General features: G+C 38.5%; 1 protein-coding gene across 2 annotated transcripts; it reads left to right on the top strand.

The window, feature by feature from the left end:
* The first annotated feature begins 3,718 nt into the window (after window positions 1-3,718).
* On the top strand, window positions 3,719-22,819 carry LOC140245360 (E3 SUMO-protein ligase ZBED1-like). Of its 2 annotated transcripts, none has more exons than XM_072324937.1 (4): window positions 3,719-3,742; window positions 14,938-15,300; window positions 18,027-18,569; window positions 21,593-22,819. In XM_072324937.1, the coding sequence occupies exons 2-4, from the start codon at window positions 15,094-15,096 to the stop codon at window positions 22,379-22,381; spliced, it is 1,539 nt and encodes a 512-aa protein (XP_072181038.1). In that variant the 5' UTR covers window positions 3,719-3,742; window positions 14,938-15,093; the 3' UTR covers window positions 22,382-22,819. The 2 variants fall into 2 exon arrangements, with proteins under 2 accessions (XP_072181038.1, XP_072181037.1); XM_072324936.1 differs by having other exon boundaries at window positions 3,737-3,999.
* The last annotated feature ends 478 nt before the right edge of the window (window positions 22,820-23,297 follow it).

The following is a 23,297-nucleotide window of genomic DNA, read 5'->3' as shown; positions in this document are numbered from 1 at the left end:
ATCACGGAATTTAGCTCTTATTCCGAATGTGCACCATCTGTGTGTATGTATAAAGTCTAGTGAGGTAGAACTTATAGGGGAAGGAGGATTCCCCCGTTTTTAGAATTGAAATAAAGCGATCTGGGTATAGCCACAGTCTACTTCTATGCATGGCGGAAGGGGGGGGGGGTAGGGGCGGGCGAGCAGGGAGAAGGCGTGGGCGAGTGTTATCTCCACCCTTCCCTTCCGATGGAGCTTTTGCCTTTTTAAGGTTGAAATTGAGATATCTCGTATACGCATATTTGATGGAATCAACATTTGGGAAATCACACACACAAAAAAAACTACTGATGGGGGGGGGGGGGACTGAGGGAGGAAAGGGTCGATTAAAAGGGGAAATTCCCCTTACTACATGAGGGAACCTTCAGTTTTCGGAATATTATAAGTGATAAGTCTTGTGCACTCAGAATTATTCATATTTTTTTTTAAATCTAAAAAGTGTACTAAGCTAGGGAAAGAGGCACAGAGGGGGAGGGTTTGGGAGGGGGATACCCCCTCCCAAGCACGAGAGATTTTGCATATTTTGAATTGAAATTCAACGATCTGGTGCACACTTTGAGTGAAATATTCACAAAAATATCTTATCTGATGAAAGGTTGTAAAGGAGACCCGCTTCATGTGCATGCATATAGTATACACGCATTTTTTTTCCGCCTCCCAAATCCCCGGTCCAAATCTTAGGGGGGGGGGGGGGGCGACCGCCCCCATCGCCCCCCCCCCCTGGCTACGCCAGTGATGATACCATCAGTCCATGCACTCAACTGCATATTCATATCAACTGCACCAGAATGTAGGCCCCTATATACCGTAGGCTACCTCGATTCCGCAGGATCTAGCGAAATTTTACAATTTCATAACTTCCTGAATTTTTATCCGACTTTTAACAAATTTTCACTGTTGTAGGCTACTCGTATGATTTTTAGACTTATTTTTTTTTTCTGACTATCTTATAACTGGAAGGGAATTTTTCTTTAAAGTAGGGATATAGGCCTACTTAATATATGACTAGATAGTAGCAACGGCGTAAATCCATACTGAGGAGTGGGGGGGATGGTCACCATCACCACGATTACAAGCCCATAACCGGACCGGCGCAGCTTTTTTTTTTTTTTTTTTGGGGGGGGGGGGGGAGAGAAGCTTTGTGCCCCCCTCCCCCCCCCACACACACACACACTTTACAGGGATCGGATGCCCCACTCTTGCATGAAATATAAAGTGGGAGAAAAGTGGCAGCAACAACATAAAGACTTTTTGTTCTTGTTGCTTTTTTTTTTTTTTTGCTTGCCAGACGACTTTCGGCGGAAAATCAGACCTTAAAAGTATGAAAACATTTTTTTTTTTCGAAATATCTGTGAGAGGGAGCGGAACGACCGAACGGGGGAAGGGTGTGTATGGGGGGGGGGGGGGGGATCCCTCTCCCACACGAGGAAGATTTTGCATTTTCAGACCTGAAATTCAGCGATCTGGTGCTCACTTGTGGTGAAAATTTTTCCTGAAACTTTCTCAGGAATGATTCAGGAAATGGAGGGGATTCAATTATGGCGATAAAGTTGTTGTTATTGTTTGTTTGTATGTTTTCGTATATATATTTTGCAGATGGTCCCCAGTTACTCGCGTCATAGCATGTTTACATGTAGACCTATACTATTTGACGTTGTCAACGCCTGAGCCATACCTTACAGTGTATGTCGATGTTACTTTCTTCGCGAGCATTTTCCTACAAGATAGAATACTGTTCAGCTCTGTTACCTGTCTGAAGGCCGGCGTACAAACGTCATGCAATATGCCAAAATTGATACAATCACATTTCTGCTTCCTCCATTTTCCCCCCTCAAAATTCAGGGGGGGGGGATGATTGTACAGGCCATCCCCCCCCCTCCTCCATTTCAGGGGGGGATAATAATCCCCCCCATCCCCCCGGGATTTACGCCCATGGATAGTAGATCTAAAAATTAAGTATTTCAATGTCCGTGATCATTATGCAATGCAACATGAATCAATCGTCTTCCAATATGTGAGGCAGATCCAGTTTTGCATACTAGTATTCTTCAAATATTTTTGAGTTAACGGGCGGCATCATAAAAAAGGGGCGGATCTAGCTTTTTGCCATGGGGGAAGGGTTGACCCAATGACGATGAGGAGCATAGTCCACGATCCTTGACGAGTGGGTGGGGGTAGAGCGAAACTCCCGCGTCTCGTTGATTTTTTTTTTCTTACTATTTTGAGCCTCCGTATAAGTGATGCTTTCCTGGCATCTTCTAACTCAATTGCCCTAAGAAGTGGACTTGTCAGCCATATCCGGGCCAACGGAGAGACGGTATAGCACAACCAAGATGATGACATCACCGATTCGATGGTCTTCCTATGAATACCACATACTAGTACTGGAGATCATCACCGTACGAAGGCGGGGAAAGGGTGGGGGAGGGGTTTATTACGTCATCAGCTCGCGCTTTACTGCACGTAAAATACGCGCAGCTTGAACTTCCCGGATCCCAGGTTCGTTCGTTCGGGGAAAAAAAACCCAAACAAAAACAAAAACAAAAACAAAAACAAAACAAAACAAAAAACAAAAAACAAAACAAAACAAAACAAAACCTCAAATTGCCATTGTCATTGTCACTGTCATTGTCATTGTCATTGACCTAGGCCCTAGATTCTATCCTTGTGGCTGCCAAAAGATGAAAAATCCTTCAAACACATCCATAGAAAATCCCGGATCACTACCAAAATCTAATCATCTATTCATTGTGTTATTACTAACTTTTCTTGCAAGTTTCATCCAAATCTATTCTCAACTATTAGAGTAAAAAGTTTGCATACAGTCAAACCAGGGAGGTGGGATTTTATATGCATGCAAACACCAATCAAAACTTAAAGGAATCGTATTGTTTTGATTGAGACCTAATTTCAGGTTTCTAACATTTTTGGGTGAGATAATGAGAAACCTCTTATGAAATATGAAAGAGCATGTAATTCTGTGAGGAATTCAAAGTTCATTTGATGAAAATTAGTTTTGAAGTGGCTGAGATATCCAAAACAGAGTGATACTAATAAGTGTGGGACCCACATTTTATTACGATCGCTTTGTTTTACTTTATTTTTGGATGTTTCAGTTATTCCAAACCCGATTTTCATCAAATAAACTTTGAATTCCTCTTAAAATGGTACGCTCTGTACTATTTCATAAGTATTTTCTTGGTATCTCGCAAAAAGATAAAAGCCCAATTCTCATCTCCACCAGTACTGTACCATCCCTATATAAACCTCCCGTGGGGAGCTTAGCGCGTGATCAGCAATGCGACGACTAATCGCGTTCGTAATCGCGCCCTGGTGACTGCTCCAACGATACCGTCACAAAGATATGAAGAGTTTTACTAGTCTGTTTTACAGAAAGTTATTTAGATTTTACAAATTTTTAATTTGTTTTTTTTTTCACAATTAAACAAATGAATTGCATTTATTATTAACAAAACTTATATATATTCTAAAATCTTGTAACTTACAACAGACTAATACACATTGCCATTATATCTTTTTAAAACGTTCAGAGACGAAGCAGTTTGTTCGTACCGATACAGTCCTAGCTCTGTGTTTCGTGCTCTCATGAACTTTGAGCTTGTGGCGTGCTCGTATGCAAATCGACTGATGATCTGCGTCTCTATCCGATAGGATCGTACTAACGTGAGAACTCGACTCATCGGTAAATTTGATCGATATATCTACCGAAGATACTACGTTGTGTAGTTTCTGTAAGCCCCTGAAATTTCCTGGAAAATGTCAAAAACACCAGGGAAAAAGTATGGATCCAATAGGTCTCAAGTTTGGCAGTATATCGTGTGCGATACTGATACAAAAATTGCGCGATGCACACTGTGCAACAAAACTATGAAGTATACAGGCGGCACCACGAATTTACGCTACCATCTGACGGCTGCGCACCAAATGGCCGAATTTGAGGTAGGCCTAGCTATCGATGGATCGACATATCGAGTAAAATTTACTTTGATGGAAATCGGAGGTTTTAATTCATCATGTATCGAATGCATGTTCCTTGATGTTGTGTTATGTTAGCTATTTGTAGGCCCACCGCTGAACAAAGTTTTCCGCCGCTAGACATAAAACTTATCAGTATAATTCTTCCAATTATTTTTCCTCATCAGCTAAACTGCTCATGAAGATGGTTCGGTCATTACACGTCACACTTGCTATATTGCCTTATGCCCTTAGTTAGAATCGGCTCTAACGTTAGGACATCATCGTGCTGCTGGAGTGCGACTCGGTATTCCACACTAACGTAACACCGCGACAGGATTGCCTACACGTTATTATAGATCCTACAAAAGTCACACGGCGTCTGGTCGCTAGTCGAGTCCTGTGAGAACCAACTGTGTTCACTGGTGTTAGGCCCCTATCTAGGATACCTACTAGGGAATCCAGGGGCGCTGAGCCTGAGATGTGAATCTGCGATATTTTCTGCTTTGAGTGAAATGAAATTAAGGTGAAACTGAGTGATGTTTTCAAAGATACGATGTACAAGCATGGACATGGTATTAACCTGTTATTATTACCGGACACACACATTTTTGCGTACTAATGACATTAGGGAGCTTTACTTTTAGTAAGATTTTAGACGCGCGGATGTTCAGAGGGAAAAAACATGTTCTGAGCGTGCGCAGAAGTGCGCGTCAAGTCGATCTATTTTCAGCTTGCGTCGCCCGAGTTTTTCACTACGCATACTGGGCTATTTTTACGTCTGCACAGTTTGCAACGTAGAGATACGAACTTTCTAAAGTTCATGCACCGAGCATATGGGGGCGCAATTTTATTTTTTATAGTACGTTGCGTCCCAGCGTAATCTAAAGCTACTTTTCAACGCTACGCAGGGGAGAGAACGTCCAGCGCACTCGTCTCAAACGTCCGCGCGTCAAAATCTAAAGTTGCTATTAGGCCTAAATGTACGCGTGAGACTTCGTAGATATCCCAAAGCCTCACAGAACTTTTGTGTGGACCGAAATCGCAAAAAAAAAATGCGACATAAAAATGTAAAAACACAAGGAAATTCACATTTTACCACAAATTTATGGTTGAGTGACCCGCACCTCGTCATAGTTAATATTTAGATCTATGCATGTTTGAATCAAATTTCGTGACTGAAATTCTATGAAATCTCACCCACATCGACATTCCAATGATAGGGTTGGACCTACTACTCGTCGACCGCCTAATTTTTATTTGCTTGAATATTTAACACTGAAATTCACATAAAAACTTGACCTACGTGATTGAGAAAATCCAGCTGCGTATCAAATACTGTTGTTCCCTTTTCAATTTGAAGTGCCTCAGTGCAAAAATATCGCCGTCGAACTTGCATAGCCTCTTTTCAGCTCCCCGCAGTGCCGCTCCTTATTGAGATCGACCGTTGTTTTTGCATTGACAATGCACACAAACCGAGTTGCATTGAACACCATGTTGTACGAAGCTTTTTAGAAACTTCCGTAGACATTACATTACGATTCGGTTAAAATATTCGAAATTTTGTCCTTGATTCAAACCATTAATGAACAGTGAAAATTCGTGTTTTCCCAAACATCCTCATCAACAGTCAAAGCCACATTTTATGTGCTCTGGGCGCAGTGAAGTGCGTACTAAGCATTCTGTGCGCCAATACTACGCGGTCGGTTTCAATAAGGGCGGTCGATATGTAGTAGGGTTAACATACTACCAAGAGAACCAAAAGTTCACTGATCGCTATCGGAAATTTGTACTAGCTATCGTCCTCAAACGCGAACGATGCGGAATAGTTGTGCGCTAAGGAAGGGGCCCGCAACTCGTCACCCGTGCATGCAGCTCCCAGAGACAAAGCACATAAAATAGAAGTCGATTTCTCATAAGGTTTTATTGCGTGAACTGTTTGAAATGTTCAAGACAGACATTTTACCGTATATAAATACGAAATTTGAGCCTCATTTGCCAATTTTTTCTTTGTCATCCGCTCGGTGAGAATGTGTATGGTGAATTTTGGGATGAATTGTGATTCTGGTGCAAGGACTAGGTGCAAAAGACCTCGATTATTCCATTACGAAAATTGTGTCCGGTAATACAATGCGATTTTGCACCGCGCAAAAAGACAACTTGTTTTAGAGGGGTATGTTTGAAGCATATTTTCTAAAAACTGGAGCGAACAATTGAAATAAGTTGGCTGAATTCGTAATTTCCAGGAGTCTGTGAATAAGTGGTGTTATATTTAGCTGAAATTTCATCTTCTGAGTACGGAATTCAAAGCCACGAAAAAAAAAGCGTCTGGTGATACGATCTACTCTCCTACTAGTAACGTTAGAACATAGTCTAGAAGTAAACCTAACGCTTTTTTAATCATAAAGTGGTCGATGCTGATGTGAAGTTTAACGTTAGATCTAGGTCAAACTAGTATATCTAGATTTCTAACGTTAACAGTTAAAGTAAAAACGTGCAAGGACTTCGTAACAGTGGGTCTTCAAGTTCATGACTAACACTCAACAGTTAACACTAACAGAGATTTCTAACTCTAGAACTAGATAGCCTTTACGTTACAGAGCCTTGCATGGACCGAAATCGCCAAAAACGTGACACAAAAATACAGGATTACAGGCAGGTTGAGGTAGAGTCTACCTCATACCTCGGATTTAGCGTTAGAAGACAATACTCCTTTAAAAGTGTAGTCTATCACAAGATTTTATCGCATAAAGTGTGTGAAATGTTCATGTTAGACTTTTTATCATATGATTGACCTGGTCTAATGAATAGAGTCTTATATGAAATTTGACTCCTTGAGCCTCATTTAGAGTCTAAATTACTGAGTAGAAATTCTAAAAGGATGTCTAACGTGAGTAACGTAGACATCAGGAGGCCTATCAGTTTTTTTCTTCATCGTTCGCTCTGTATGAATGTGTCAAAATATTATAGATTCTAGTAAGTCTAGTTTCTAGTTCTACTACCGGCACTCATCGACCACCCGCGTCTATTTTTAGATTGACCACCTCGCGCAATGGCGTTCTCGCGTATAAAATAAAAAATATGCGTGGGACGGGCGCAATACGCTGGAACATTCGAACATAAATTTATACAAATCATGAAAAATTAGGGAGATAGAAATCTACAGGTAAATAACCTGAGGAAATGTGAGGAAAAAGAATTGAAAAAAATTCTCATGAGGAATACTAGATCTAGATCATTTACATGTATTACTATTAAATACACGTAATTATTGTTGACACATATTTGCCCATTCACTGGATTTACGTGCTTTTCAATGGGAAAACGGGCGGTCGATTAAAATGATGAGCTTGCGCCGGTGTACAGTGAAAAATGCCACTTGTGTTTGTCGCTGAGAACTCCACGCGTACGGTTACGAATCAACAATCTGAGCCCGGGATATGAATCTGCGGTATTTTCTGCCTCGAGTGGAATGAAATTAAGGTGAAAATGAGGGATATTTTTTGAGATACAAGGTATTCATTCAAAAAGTGGTAGATGAGTGGTAGGTCCAACTATGGTGAATTGTTTATATGAATTGTGATTCTGGTGCATGGACAAGATGTGAAAGACATCGATTATTCCATCGTGAAAAGCGTGTCCGGAATTCGAGTAGAACACAGAGAATCCCTAACGTTGGACACATAAAGGGAGGATGTCTAATGCGATTTTACATCTCACTAAAAGATTATTTAGATCTAACCAGTTTGAGGGGTTAACTTGAACTTGGTAGAAGTAGAAAAACTAAGTGAAGTCTATTTTTCCAAAATCTGAATGAATAATTTACATAAATTTTCAAAATTCAATATCCCCAGAACACTAAGAACGTGGAACATACTCCCACTGGGCACTGTAACTGCACCATCCCTGGTGGAAGCCTTCCGCCATCGTCTTCTGGGAGGCAGTGGATAAGTCCCTGGACTGTCTTTACTCGCACTGTGTATAACATACTCTGCGCCATGCACCTCAATCACTGCAGTTCACACACACACACACACACACACACACACAACACACATCCATCCAAAGTTTGCCAGAAACTCCAACCCCAAGCCTTCTGATCTGGAGATTCTCCCACCTGAAACCCCTGGCACATTGGAGACTTCAACTTACCAGTACGTGCGCAAGCGCACATCATGAGTGCGAAGTACCTTGCGGCAAATAGTGGGTCCAGGGCCCCATCAGGGCCATGGGCCCGCTTATAAGGGCCTGGAAGCTGCAGGGTTCTAGATGCTCTCTTGTGCTATCTCAGGCTTATTTTTCAACATACGATGGCACTAAGAAATTAAATTATATAATATTTTGGCTTGACAAAACTTCATTAGATATTATATCACAATTACTAGTATGCAGATGTGCATGGCTCAGATACTGGGTACCCCTTGTGTTACATTTAGGGCAAAATATGAACTCTGTTTGAAATTTAAAAACACTGTGTTACCATGATCAACACATCTCACAATGTGAACCTATGAATTTTCAGACCTACAGCACTTTACATAACTTCCAATCAGTTACTATGCGTTGCAATGGTCACGCTCAGTGTCCTGTTAAGCCACATCATTATTTTGGCAAATTCCTTTAGACCAATAACTGAATTGTGAAAACCTTTCAAAACTCTTTTACTACTGGTAACCAAAATATCACAGAATATTAACAAAAGAATCAAATACTGTAAAAGTTTATATTTTCGCGTGACTAATTTTTTGCGCTCGGCGGGGTAAAAAGAGTTTCTCATGTTTTTAATTCCACGGAATCAAGACAACTACTGGAACATATGGCAAGCAAAAATATTCGCGTGCTTTTATTTTTGCGCTAGTTTCGGGTTGCGCGAAATGTGCGAAAAATTTCAACACCGCGAAAATTTCCACTTTTACAGTATTCCCTTTTATTGGAAGGAGAGGATGTCATTCTGCACATTTGATTTGCTCATAACATTTCCACACTGGACACCAATGACAAAATGTTCACTCATTCAGAAAATTAATTGAGCCATATAAAGAGGTTGCATTATTTTTCATTTATGTTCATTACTCTTTAGACTTAGGCTGAATTGTTCAATATATTCAATGTTTTTTATGCCTCTGCCCCAAAGTGTCGCCGGAGATAAATGGATGGTTAATAAGAAGCCGTAGCTTTCCCGACTTGGCAGATAACAATGGCTTTTATGCTTCAATGAATTTACACAAACTGGGGGGGGGGGGGGGGTAAAAAGGGAATGTTATAGACAGTTGTGAATAGGGTCATAAATTAATAGCACATGATCATGAGCTTGACTTACCATGCAGTTAACCACAGAGCAATGGGTGTTCATTAGTGGAATGTTTGGGGGGGGGGGGGAGGGGGGTAGGGAGTAGGCTACCTATAGCCTGAGCCAAGAAAAAATAAAAAAAAAGGATGACTTTCTGCCCTGCACTTGTACCTTTGAATTATTACAAGTGCAAGTTCAGTGATATGTGATGTACCCCTTTTTGCTTCACCTCCCTCTTCAAAATCTTCAAAACCCTGTAAGTGATGAAGGATGAAACACACTTGAGGGCAACTTGGCAAGGAATGAAAGCACTGAGATAAGTTAGAAGTACAAAATTATCAAAATTTGTATACCATTGTTGTAACATTGATTTTCCGTAGTCATTGGACTCTATGCAGCCTGAGAATACTCCTGATATTATTCTTCAATTATTGGTTATGTCTCATAACTTATTCCAAATAAATGACGACAAAGGGCTTTCCACCCCAGCGTTCTCTGTAAATGCCGCCCCCCCCCCCCGAACCACATTCACTGTAGCACTGCCGTTTTGTGCATTGTGCGGGTCTTTTCGACTGACTGTAGAATTGGAAGAAATGAAGCATTTTTTTCATGCAACTTTTTCTTGAGCATGCGTTACTCATATTTGATGCATACTCATATTTGATGCATAGGTCTCATTTGAAAGAAAAAAATATGAATATTTTTTTATATAAACTTAGTTTTTTTTTTAAAAACATAATGTTAAAAGTCTGCAATTTTCACTCAGTCACCATTTGTGCATGCAAATGAAAATTTGGTACCACCACTGTCCATTTTTCTCAGTCATGCATGAATTATGAGCATTGAGTTGTGCATCAAATGAAAGAAGAGAAGCCTTTCTTTCTGTTCATGTACATCTATGAAGAAAATTTATGATTTTTATCGGTTTAATTTTTGGGGCATTATGTTTTCGGGTTGTCCGTCTGTCTGTCCTTCTGTTCGTAATTGAATTTTGTGGACAGCGTAATTAAAAAACCTTTTGAGGTATCCTAATGAAACTTGGCATGTATGAGTGTATTAGGGGGTGAAGTTGTGCCTATCAACTTTTGGGTGCACATGATCAAGGTCAAAGGTCAAAAGGTCAAGGTCAAATGCTTAAAATTTCACTATTTCCCCCATATCTATGCAATGCCTGAAGATATTTTCTTGAAACCTAGTGTATACATGTATTACCCAATTAAGATTCTCTGGTAAAAGTTTGGGGTCATGAGGTCAAAGGTCAAAAGGTCAAGTAAAAATATTAATATTTTACTTTTTTTTCTCCGTATCTTGGAAATTGTTCAAGGTATCTTCATTGAAGATAGTATACATATGCATGCACTGACTGGTAGTGATTATCTAGGCAATTTTGGGTTTATGGGGTCAAAGGTCTGGGGTCAAAGGTCAAGGGTAACACTTCAAAATTTTACTATTTCCCCTCATATGCAATGCTAGCAGGATTATTTTTTTTTTTAAACTTGGTGTATGCATGTATAAGGTCATAGCACAATCAGGGTACATGCAGTTGTGTAACAGGGGAAATATGAAAAAACTTGGTGAAAATGCTTTTTATGCTGTTTGTTGTAGCTGAGTGTTCAAATTTTCATTTCATGGAAAGAAAGAGTCAGAGTTTTGCATTAAACTGCGTATAAATTAGCATTCTAATCATAGGTGTCGAATTACATTGAAATGACTAATATTTAGGAAAAATTCATTAAAAAAAAGGAGAATGTTTTTGTTCATCAGAAATTGTTCTTAGATCTTCCTGATAAATATCCCTTTCATTCACCACCAGCACTTAGCCATGACATATGGTTTAAAGATTATCTAACTAAGATTATCTAACTAATAGAAGACAATTTGTTACTTTTAATGGTTGTGAATCTGATCCCCTTATAATCAAATGTGGTGTTCCTCAAGGCTCAATTCTGGGCCTACTATTATTCCCTCTTTATGTCAATGATATCATTAATACATCCTCTCTTCTCTCTTTTGTTTTATTTGCTGATGATACCAACATATTTTATTCTCATAAAGATCTTAAGATTTTAAATGATACTTTAAATATTGAAATTAGTAAAGTATCAAATTGGTTTAAGTCTAATAAACTTTCTTTGAATATAAAAAAGACTCATTTCATTTATTTCAAACTTTATTCTCATAATGTAGATACGCTGATACATATTAACATTGATGATATCCCATTAGAAAAGAAAACAAATTCAAAATTTCTGGGAGTATATATACAATAGATGATAAGTTTGACTTGGAATGAGCATTTGCATCATGTTACAACGTGTATTTCTAAAAATATAGGGATTATTTCCTAGCTGAAGTTCTTTCTTCCTCGTTCAACTTTATTTTTATTATATAATTCGTTAATTCTCCCATATATAAGTTATTGCAATGTTGTATGGGGAACTTGTGGCTCTACCAAAATAAATTCTATTTTTAAATTACAAAAGAAAGTTATACGTATTTGTACAGGATCACATTTTCAGGCTCATACTGATTCTTCATTTCATGAACTTAAAACATTGAAGGTTTTTGATTTGAATATTATTCAAGTAGCAGTAATTATGTTAAAATATATACATGATCAACTTCCATCATCGTTTAATAACATGTTTAGGTTTAATACTTAGGTTTAATACTCGTATATGTAGAAATTTCCATCTTTTGAATCCCAAATTATTAGTGACACATAAATCTATAAGTAATTCGGGTCCAGACATTTGGAATAATCTCCCGGACAATATAAAGTCCTGTTCAAGTATTTATTCTTTGAAAGCTTCACTGAAACAATATTTGATACAATCATATTTTTCAAACCAATCAAGATAAATATTTATGATAAATGATTGTCATTTTTTTGTCAATCTCTATTTTCTTCCTTCAACTGCATCTTGCACTCACACCTGCAACTGCACTGCACCCACCTGATCACTTTCCTCCAAGAGAGTTGTGTCGTTGGATAGTCATTTTATGAGGCCTCCATCCATTTCTAGCTTAATCGCTTACGATGGTGGTCTCCTGCATTCAATGATCTCTGTTGTTTACTGAAAAATACTGTATATTTTATTTTATGTTTATGTGTATCTGTACATTGCTCAATGCAATCACCTATGTGTATCTATTTGTGTACTGTTATCGATTTATTTCACTGCACTTGCTATTCTTTGTCTTTGTACTTTTTGAAATTTGTATTCAAATTGTATTTGATTGAATGCAGAAATAAAAACAAACAAACAAACAAACATTTCACAAAATATGAATTAATGTCATATTTTCACTACTCAAAATGGATGATCAATTTTGTAGGCATTACTTTGAATTCAAATAAAACCACTTTTATATATTTATAATATTTCACTTTTGCCAAAGAGTGAAGAGGTGAAACTTTCAGGAATAGGTAACAGACATATATTGGCCATTATTACAAAGTTTTATGAAATTAGGGCTGGTACTTTGGAAGATATGATATTTTTCATCAAAAAATTATCTGTACAGTTTGACCTTGAATGTGCGCATAGTGTTTGGATCCATTCTCATATTTGTAAACACAGTTAGAACAATGAATATGAGATTTATGATGACTTGACTTGATATCCAAGCTGTGACACTCAAACAATGACATATTAAGCCAAGATACTATGTTTTTGCTTATAATATCTTTAAAAATTGAAAAAGCATTGAAATAAGAACACTGAACACTTATCATGTGACCTTCATGCAGTAGAACATGGGCATGGATCAGTCTTACAGTTGTATTTTTCCTCAGCAATTTGTAAAAATATCAAAAAATAAGTTCTTATTGCTCAAATTTGCTAAACTTTTCACACATTTATGTACAATTTATGGCTAAAAAAACTAAGGATATTCAATAAGGGGAAAGGATTCTTTTAAGTAGTCAAATTAGGATATACCTCGCTGAAAATACTAAAAAAATGGCTGCACTTATTTTCCTCAGCATTTGAAAATGGCTCAAAACTCAAAACTGGCTGAACATTTATTGGCAAACAGCACACCATATTATAGTGTATCTTCAGCAGAAAAATGAGCTGTTTCTCCATGTATAGCTGTACAGCATGGGTTAAAAGATCATGTCACAAAAATAAGCCAGCATTACACTTCTATCATGACGGGACTTCAGACCTCGTAACTTTCTCCAGCAGAAAGGACCACTGTTTTTTATTGCATGCAAGCAATGCCAGGAAAAAAATCCATTAATTTGATACCAAACACATAGGGGTAGACTTAAAAATCAGACCTCAAATCTTGATCTTACAAAAATTGTAAAATGCTTTTTTTGATGCATTACATAGGTTTTGGGGGACTTTTTGGTAATTAAATCTTTAATAATTAACAGTAAATGAGAAGAAATTAGCTATTGTATTACTACATGTGATTATTGATATCTCAGCATGCTGCATGTGAATTTTGAAGTCAGTTGGTGCATTCTTTTAGAAGTTACAATTTTTTAAAGTGAGAAAATCATGATTGCATACCATGATTGTGCTTGTCACCATAACCGAATAGAGATTCTCTGGAAAGTTGTTTTTTTCTTCTTTTTTTTTTTTTTTTGCCAAAAAGGTCAAAGGGTCAAAAGGTCAAGGATCAAGTGAAAGTGCTGAACTTACTCTTTCCTCTATATCTTGGAAGTGGAATAAGTTATCTTGAAACTTAGTACATATGCATTTTCTGCCTGACAGTGATTCTCTTATGAATTTTAGGGTCAAAGGCCAGATGAAAATTTACTATTCAATTAAGAAATTGCACTTTTTCTCCATACCTTGAAAATTACTCAATGCATAAACTTATGAAAGGGTCAAAGTCAAGTTAAAGTCCTTAAATTCCCAAATACATGCTCTCCTATTCATCCAATTACTGTAAAACAAGGAATGTTCGCGTGCATTTTAATTCCGTGAATTTCGCGAGCGCCAAGATTCGCGAAATTAAAATGCACGCGAAAGTTCTTGTCTACACTGTATGCATTGAATGCCAAGCATGGTGGCAGTTCGTGAAATTTCATGTCGCAAAAAAGGCCGTCGCCGCCAATTCGCGAAAAATTCATGCCGCGAATATATCATGTTTTACAGTAAATCTATGTCAAGGAAGGTGAATATTCAACACATTTGTGACAAACATGTCATTTTAATATTTAAATGCAAATTTTGTGAAAATGTAATCACACATTGTCCACATGTACTATAAACCTATTAGGAGAATCATGCATTATGGCGGAGGCATACCAGTCGCCATAGCGACATTGCTAGTTTTTTTTTTTAAAGAGGGGTAGATGGATGCTCCCACCCCTGATTGTGTTTGCCCATGATTAGAGCCCTACTTGTACCATCATAATACTGCAAAACCAGAAATATTCACTGCATTAAGATTAGAACCATTTCGTGGCATGAAATTTTCGTGAATTGCAATTGGGATTCAATGCATAGTGTAGACATGCAAGGAGTTTCATGAATCTTGGTTCCACACAAAATTTGTGGATATTTTGTGCATGTGAAAATTTCTGGCATTACAGTATGTTTTCCATGACTCCAATTTGAAAAGTTTGTCATAATTGGCTTTTTGTATATGCCGATATGTATTAAATGCAGGTTGTAGGGCCATCAGCCAGAGTGTACAAAGAAGGTGGAGAATGGAAGACTGGAAAGAGGAAGGTAAAATCCCCCAGCAGCAACTTCAGACTGAGCATCGGAAGTTCATCACCCCACACAGCATCTCGCTCCTCACGGGGTCTTGCAAGCCCATCCATGGTGAAGCCCACCATCTGTGGGCCAGAGAGGGCCCAGTTCATCACTGGACAGGTGGTGATGTTGTTGGCAAGGAGTTTGTTTCCTGTCAGCATGTTGGAGGATGAGGGGTTTGTGCGCTTCCTGCAGGTCCTGGAGCCTGGTTATTTGTCACCATCAAGATCCCTCGTGCAAACCATGCTGATGGGAAAGTACGAAGAGGCCCAGGTAATGTGATAGTGCCTTTATATTGTAAAAGAGAAACACCTCGTGCAGGATACATAAGACTGAGAGTATAGTCAGTGATAATGCTGCATATTGCATGCACATGGGTTACATGTACCATGATAGGCATATTGCGATGTCATATTCATGATGTAATATATTATGGTGTCATATTCAACATTTATTACTACTGTACCACATGAGATCCAATTCTAACTCTCAATTCTAGCTTGAAGAAATACCCAGATGTCAAATTGTGCTCTGTGCTACAGTAATGTTCAGTGGGATAGCTTTTTTACTTCTGGTAGCAAAAAGGAAAAAAGTTGTGCCTCACCCTACACTACACATGCACATATACTGTAGCAGCAGGACCTTTCATGTGATGGGACCATCTCTGGTACCTCTTGTTATCTAGAATCTAGTTTGTCATCTTTCCAGTGCAGTCTCTGAGCAGTCTATTCACACTCAATACTCAGATCAAGAAAGACATCAGTGCATGATATTTGTGGAAGGCACTTCCAGTAGGTGTGTATATGTGACTAAACCCTCACTCAAGTTCAGATCAACTGCACTGCTGTCATTAGCGGCAACTATCTATTGCTTTCTCACCCACTCTTTCTTTTTTCCATGATACTGTAACAGTTGAAATATCCGCGCATTTCGTGCTAACAGATACTACATGTAGAGTGAAAATAAATGGACGACATGTTAATATATGTGCTGGTTTAAATCCACAGAATGAAAATTTAATGCAAAACTAATGTTGCCTTGCCAAGTGCGAAAAACCGCTTGGGTGAAAATTTTCACTTTCACAGTAGGCCCCTATTAATTTTTGCAGCATCACCAACAAACTCATAGATGTCTATGGACACAATGCAGCTTCATCATACCCAAAGTGTGTGCACAAGATCTAAGTTTGGGTGTGTGAATATTTACACACGAAGAATTTCATCGCAAATGTGATATCCATGATGGCCCATCAGAGAAAGTTACATTTAAAGCGCCTGAAATTTGAAGAAAATAATGTGAAAATCTGTGATATTTTTATCATCAATTTTAAATAGAGGGAGAAGTGGGACAGTGATGATGTCCCAGCTTACCACAGTACCCCAAAAAATTCAAAATGCGGCTGATATCACAATTGAGCTAATTTTTGCAAAGTCTGTTAATGGAAATTATCGGAACTCATATGGCCTACTAGTGTGGCTAGTGTGTGTAATTCAAAATTGAACTATCCAGTCAAGTTGTTGCAGAGCTGTTGCCATGTGCTTGTACTCTGACGCCAAATGTCTAAAAGGTGATAAGACTTGAAAGCTGATTAGTTCAATTTGACTTTTTGAGATAAGAGAGGTTTCCCACTTCTCCCGTGTCCCAGTTCACTCCACTTTCCCCTATACTTGAATATCAAATTTCAAAGATCATACCAGGTAACTGAAGATTGGATGCATAGGCCTACTGTTGTGTATTCTTGTTGCAAGATGACCCCCCCCCCCAAAAAAAAAAAAGAAAAGAAAAGAAAAAAAGAATGCATTTAGTACATTATGAGAACTACATGTATATTGCATTTTTTATAGGATTTAGATTTCCTCCATTTTATCAACATCAGCACATATTGTGGGTACTACATAAATTCTTGGCTGAAAAAACAAAACAAAAACAACTCAAGAAAAAAAAGAAAAACCACCCCCCCAAAAAAAAACAACAACAAACAACAACAACAAACCAGCATCAGTTAAGTACAGAATAGTAATCAGAAACTTTACAGGCATAAGAGTGTACAGATACACTGGGATGTACAAGTACTTGGATACTAATGTGTGTCAGTGTCTGTGCAGTAGGTTGTGAGTATATATACAATATGTGTGTCAGCTTCTAAGACCCCGTTACAGTGCGGGGCTGGGCCGAGCCGCGGCCGAGCCCAGCCTCAATTGCGGGGCCAAGCCCCGCAGTTTTGTCTGTTCACACTGCCAGGCTCGGCCGCACTTTTAATTCAAACCTTTCAATATTTTGGCGTAGTGGTGCTCTGCTTGTAAACAAACGCAATTTGGTATAGCCTGGTTTTCAGACCCTTTGCCAACTGGATTCCGTGGCAACGAAGTTTCTGTTCGGGCAAAGGCCTTTGCCGAAGGAAAAATCCTTTGCAGGACAAAACCACCTTAAACGATACTAGTTTTCGACGTTGAGGGGGTTAATATTGTGAATAGCGAAATAGTACGGGCAGAGGGTCTGGAAGCCAGACTAAAATTGGCCGCGCATTTGGCCCAGTTTGCGTTTACACCAAGAAGAGGCCTGGCTCGGCCGCAGCCGCGGCCGAGACCACCTCCAGCAAGAGCGTGGCCAAATGTGCGGCCAATTTTGGCCTCGCATTTGGCCTTTTGCGCGTTTACACTGAAATGAAGGAGGGCTCGGCCGCGGCCGAGCCTCTCACTGTGAACGGGGTCTAAGTGTTACATCTACGTGTACATTTGTATGCTTGAGGATGTGTCAGTGTGTGTTATATATATCAGTCACACTTGATGTGAGAGTAGCAGTGTGAGAGCCACAATTATGGTATTGGGCGGGGAGTACTATAAGTATCCAGGTTGAGTGAAATTCAGCATGGTACAAAATATAGTTGGAATGATAATTTATTTTACTCTTTTTATACTTGTTTTTTTTTATTTTTGATTCAGTGTACACCATGTTGGCTGCATTAATGAGTCCTCATAGATTATGTGTTTCTCTCTCAGGAAAAATTGAAGATATGCCTCAGTAAGGATGCCAAAAACTTCGGTCTCATGTTTGATGTGTGGTCTGGCAGCGACAGGGGCACGTACCTGACTGTCACTATTCACTACCTGACCAGCCTCTGGACACGCGAGTCCTGGGTCCTTGGCACAGACCGTGTCTCCACTCGGCCTTCCTGCAGCGAACTCAGTATGTGTATCCGCAGCCTCCTCAGTCAGTACCAGCTTTCTCTGGAGAGCATCACAGCTATCGTCAACCGCCAGGGGATGCTAAAGGGAGCTCAGGTGGGGAAGGTGGGAAGCACTCTACTTTGTGACAGCATGAGCTGCGCAGCAGAGAAATTAGAGCAGTGTGTCCAGAGTGGCCTACAAATTGCTAGAGTGAAGGAAGTGGTGGATGGTGTGTCCAAGATGGTGTGTTACTTTCTGCAGAATGAGGATGCAAAAGAACTGCTGGAAAAAGTGAAGCAGGCATGCAAGCTCACCGGGGAGCTGGAAGATAATTTGAAGGGGTCTTGGCTGGCCACAGGGGACATGCTAATCAAGGTGAGCCTTTTGATTCCTATTGAGTAGAGTCTAGCTTAATCTAGGACATCCAAGGCTTCCACTTGATTAAGAGAGACTGTTGTTGCAGTTTCAAACAATGCATTACTATACGTAGTAACAGCACTTTCCACTAAAAAGCATACAAAAATATTTTGGATTCAGCTTACTCTCTTAGTCTTTTAGCATTTAGCTTGAAATTTGGCACATGTGACCGCTATGGTACGCAGATTGGCAAACTTAAAGGACAAGTTCACCTTCATTAACATAAGGATTGAGAGAATGTAGCAATATTAGTAGGACACATCATTGAAAGTTTGAGGAGAATCGGACAATCCTTTCAAAAGTTATGAATTTTTGAAGTTTTTGTGCATTCACCGCTGGATGAGAAGAATACTGCAGTGTATGATGTCACATGTGTACAACAATATAAGGAAAATATAAAGACAATTTCACAAAATTTCATCTTTTGAAAAAAAGTACACATTCCCTTGACTCGTTACTGACATATGTTATGGGTAATATTATTCCCATTGCCTTTAGAAAGAGGCAAGTCAAATGCTCTTGTTTTATGCGAAAAAAATGAAAATATGTTGAATTTCTTTACATTTTCTTTATACTGTTGTACTCATATGACATCACGAGCCTTAGTAGTCTCCTCATCCAGCGGTTCCAACACAAAAATTTTAAAAATTCATAACTTTTGCATCCATTGTCCAATTTTCCTCAAACTTTCACTGATGTGTTCTACTAATATTGCTGCATTCTCTCAATCCTTATGTTTATGAAGGTGGACTTGTCCTTTAAAGGCATAATTTACCATTTGCAGTTGAAACAAAAACCCAGCATTAGTGCTTTAAAATAGTTCTAAAATGTGAGTTAGGGATAGAAACAATCACTGTAAAAATTTGAATTAGTAAAATCGTATACAAAATGTAAACAATAGTTATAACAGAATTATTTTCTGACTAAACCTGACTAAACTCTTGACTCGTTACTGACATATGTTATTCCCATTGCCTTTAGAAAGAGGCAAGTCAAGTGCTCTTTTATTATGCGAAAAAAGTGAAAATATGTTGAATTTTCTTTACATTTTCTTTATACTGTGGTACTCATATGACATCACGAGCCTTTTAGTCTCCTCATCCAGCGGTTCCAACACAAAAGTTTTAAAAATTCTTAACTTTTGCATCGATTGTCCAATTTTCCTCAAACTTTCATTGATGTGTTCTACTAATATTGCTGCATTCTCGTAATCCTTATGTTATGAAGGTGAACTTGTCCTTTAATCTTTCGTCATTGTTGAACAATGCAGTGCCATAGTAACAGTGCCTATTTTGAATGAAAAATCATACAAAAATACTGTGGATTTAGCTATGTAACTCCCTGAGTCTTTGAGCATTTGTCTTGAAATTTGGCACATGTGACTGCTATATGACCTAGATTGAATTGAATTGAAAGGGTATTTTATTGAATAATGTCCATTGCAGCCCGCAGGCTGGACTGCAGACATTTTACAGAGATAAGCACGATTACTGTAAAATATGAACAAGATTCTATAAATACATAGAATGAAAAAAAAAAATCAAACATATTCGTCACACAATATTAACATTTAAAACAAAACAATCACATATTATACATGTAAAATTTCTAACATCACTATTCTCATTACCATAAATAATCACGATTACTTTAAAAAACCCTGTAAATTCAACTTCTTTCTCATTTTCCTCTGTTTTCCTTTTTCTCTTCTTGTTGTGTTCTTCTTATTCTTCATTTTCTCTCTCCTTTTGTTTTTTAGCTTTACATTATCCAACTTTCACTTTTTTTCCTTCAACCTCATTTAATTCACCAACAATATCCAAAACTAATTATCGTTATCATAACCACACATTTTAATATCATTACAACAAAATCCCCGTTTACAGTATTACTATAACATATAAATCCTTATATACATGTATTATCACTGTTACTTAAAACATTGCGTTCATATATCAAAACAATAATGTTCAAACATAAAGAAGAAAAAAAAATCATATATCACATAATCCTTGACATATAAGGGCATCTACACACAAAATCCACTGAGTCACAACACTGGAAAATGGGCAAAAAATTGTGAAAATAGATTGCAAATTAGGAGCGCTAAGGAAGGTACGCTTGTGCTGCCGAGGGTGCACTTCATCATTAGATGTGCAAAATTTATCTTTCCTTATTGTTGAAAAATGTGTTGCCATGGTAACAGCATATTTTGAATGAAAATCATACAATAATACCCTGAATTCAGCTAACTCCCAGCTTTTGAGCATTTGACTTGACATTTGGCACATGTGATATATAGTTGTGCAAACTTCATTTTTTGTTAATATTGTCGAACATTGTGTTGCCATAGTAACATTTTTAATTGAAAATCAGAGAAATTGCTGATTTATTTATCTTATGTTTTGAGCACTTGACTTGAGAAATGACGCATGTGACTATCAGTGAGCAAAATATGTACATTTATTCAATGTTGAACAATACATTGGCGTGGTAACAATATTTTTTTTTTTCAACAAAAAGCATAATTTGAAGTAATTGCTAGTTGAGCTATTTGTAACTTCTTCAGTGTTAGGTGGGGATTAAATCACAGTGAGTGATAATTCAAGTTTCTTCATGCCTTCGAAATGGTCAAGGTATGATCTTTATGAAACTTTGCTCGTATGCATGTACTGCCCGACAATGATTTTCTTGGAAATTTTTTAGTAATGGGGTCAAAGGTCAAGGGTCAAAGGTCAGGTTAAAGTGCAGAAATTCTATCATTCTATCAGTTCTTTCTTTCTTCTTTTTTTTTTTTTGCCAATTATGTGAAACTGTCATCTCACATTATCAAGACATACTCTAGACCTGTTGGGAGAACCATGCCATATGACGGAGGCATACCGGTCACCATAGCAGAATTTCTAGTTTTCTTGTTGAAAGTTTCATGAGGGTATTTGTCACAATGCTATTCTTTCTTCTGTCATCTTCTTACTTACCAGGCTGTTGCTCTACGTGATGCCATAGAAAGTGTCAAAGTAGGGGATGAAAAGAATCAGCTGCTCTACATAAGTGATGAGCAGTGGGAGACTGCCACTCAACTAGTCCAGTCCATCCAGATCCTCAAGGCTGCCTTGACAGTCCTCAGTGACACTAAGAGTGGCTCCGTATCGTGCCTCCTCCCAGTCGTACACAGCATGCTGCAACACTGTGAAGGTCGGGAGGATGATGGCTCAGTGGTTAGCGAGTTCCTCAGTGTCATTGCCAAAGAGGTCCGTGAAAAATGGGACCTTAATGCTATCATGCCTTCTTCGGTGACCATGTTGTCTGCTCTGCTGGATCCACGCTTCAAGCAGCTCAAGTTCATTGCAGACGAGGATAAGTTGGATGTTATTGATGCCTTGAAGCAGCTGGTGACTGCAAACACAAATCACAGCGCAGAGGCCACTGTTGACCAGCAGCAGACTAGTGTATCACCATTCCTTTGTCTGTTTGGGGAAGATGAATTCAACAGCAAGCCAGAGAGTGCCGATGCAGAGGTGGCAACTTACCTGTCATATCCACCCTTGTCACGAGACATGTGCCCATTGGACTGGTGGCGAATGAACCAGAGCAAGTTCCCAGAATTGGCTAAGATTGCACGCTGCTACCTGGCTGTACCAGCCATTGCACAGTCCTGGGCAGACATTCAGGCAGGGACGTCCCGTGTGGACATGAAAAGGGCACTTCTTGAACCTGAGACAGCTGGACCTCTAATTTTCCTCAACAAAAACTGGTCAATCCTCTCCTAGGTATGCGTTCTGTGTGTGTTGTCTAGGCTCTCATACTGGCATGCACTGTCTGTGATTACTGGTAAATGTTGAAGCATTTCCACAAATTGCACAGTGTAGGAACTTGAAAAGAATAATAACTTGGATATCAACTGATCCATTGAATAAGAACATGATATGCATAGTTACTGGGAGCATATGTTTCAGTCATTAGTTTGAGAGCCAAGTGTTGATATACAGTTGATGATATTCGCTCTATCATACTTTATATTCATTCTTTGTAGATTGTTCATTTATTCTTTAATATGGAATTGCATTTACAGAAGGCTTTCTTGTTCTGGCACTGGAGCATTAGTCCATCAAGTTCTGGATCTTGCAGTTGAAATGCTTTTGATTGATTTGCAATAGACAGAAGACTGAAACATACACTGTATATGGGTACATTTTGTATTATATATATATATATATGTATATATATATATATATATGTGACCGTGCATCACAAAACAAACAAAAAGTCGCACCCCTTGATTTTATGTGAGGACTCAAGAAAGGTGAAATAGTTGAACCGAGTCAATTTTGAGTTATCCATATTTTCTGAAAGAGCTATTCTTCTTCTACATTATTCTTGAGTTTGGGATCATAGATTGAATGGGAAAGTGGGTTTTAAGCAGTTTTTCTACAACCCCTTTTTTGGTAGAGTATTATCAGGTTTTTCTTAGAGGCCCCTTTCATTTCCTGAAAATCCTTTGCACCCTCTTCACTTTCAACTCTAAAAGCTTTTGAAAGGATAATGCTACTGCTCTGAAAGTTGATATTTATCATGGTTAGAATGTGGTAATAGACCATGCTTAATTTCAACTCAGTTTAATCATCCCTTTATTGTTAGTGCTACAGTGATTAACATCATGTTTTTGTCCCATTCATGGCACAGGTG

This window comes from Diadema setosum, chromosome 22, assembly GCF_964275005.1.
Source record: "Diadema setosum chromosome 22, eeDiaSeto1, whole genome shotgun sequence".
NCBI classification, from domain to species: Eukaryota; Metazoa; Echinodermata; class Echinoidea; order Diadematoida; family Diadematidae; genus Diadema; species Diadema setosum.
This window is presented reverse-complemented; position numbering and strand designations above follow the sequence as displayed.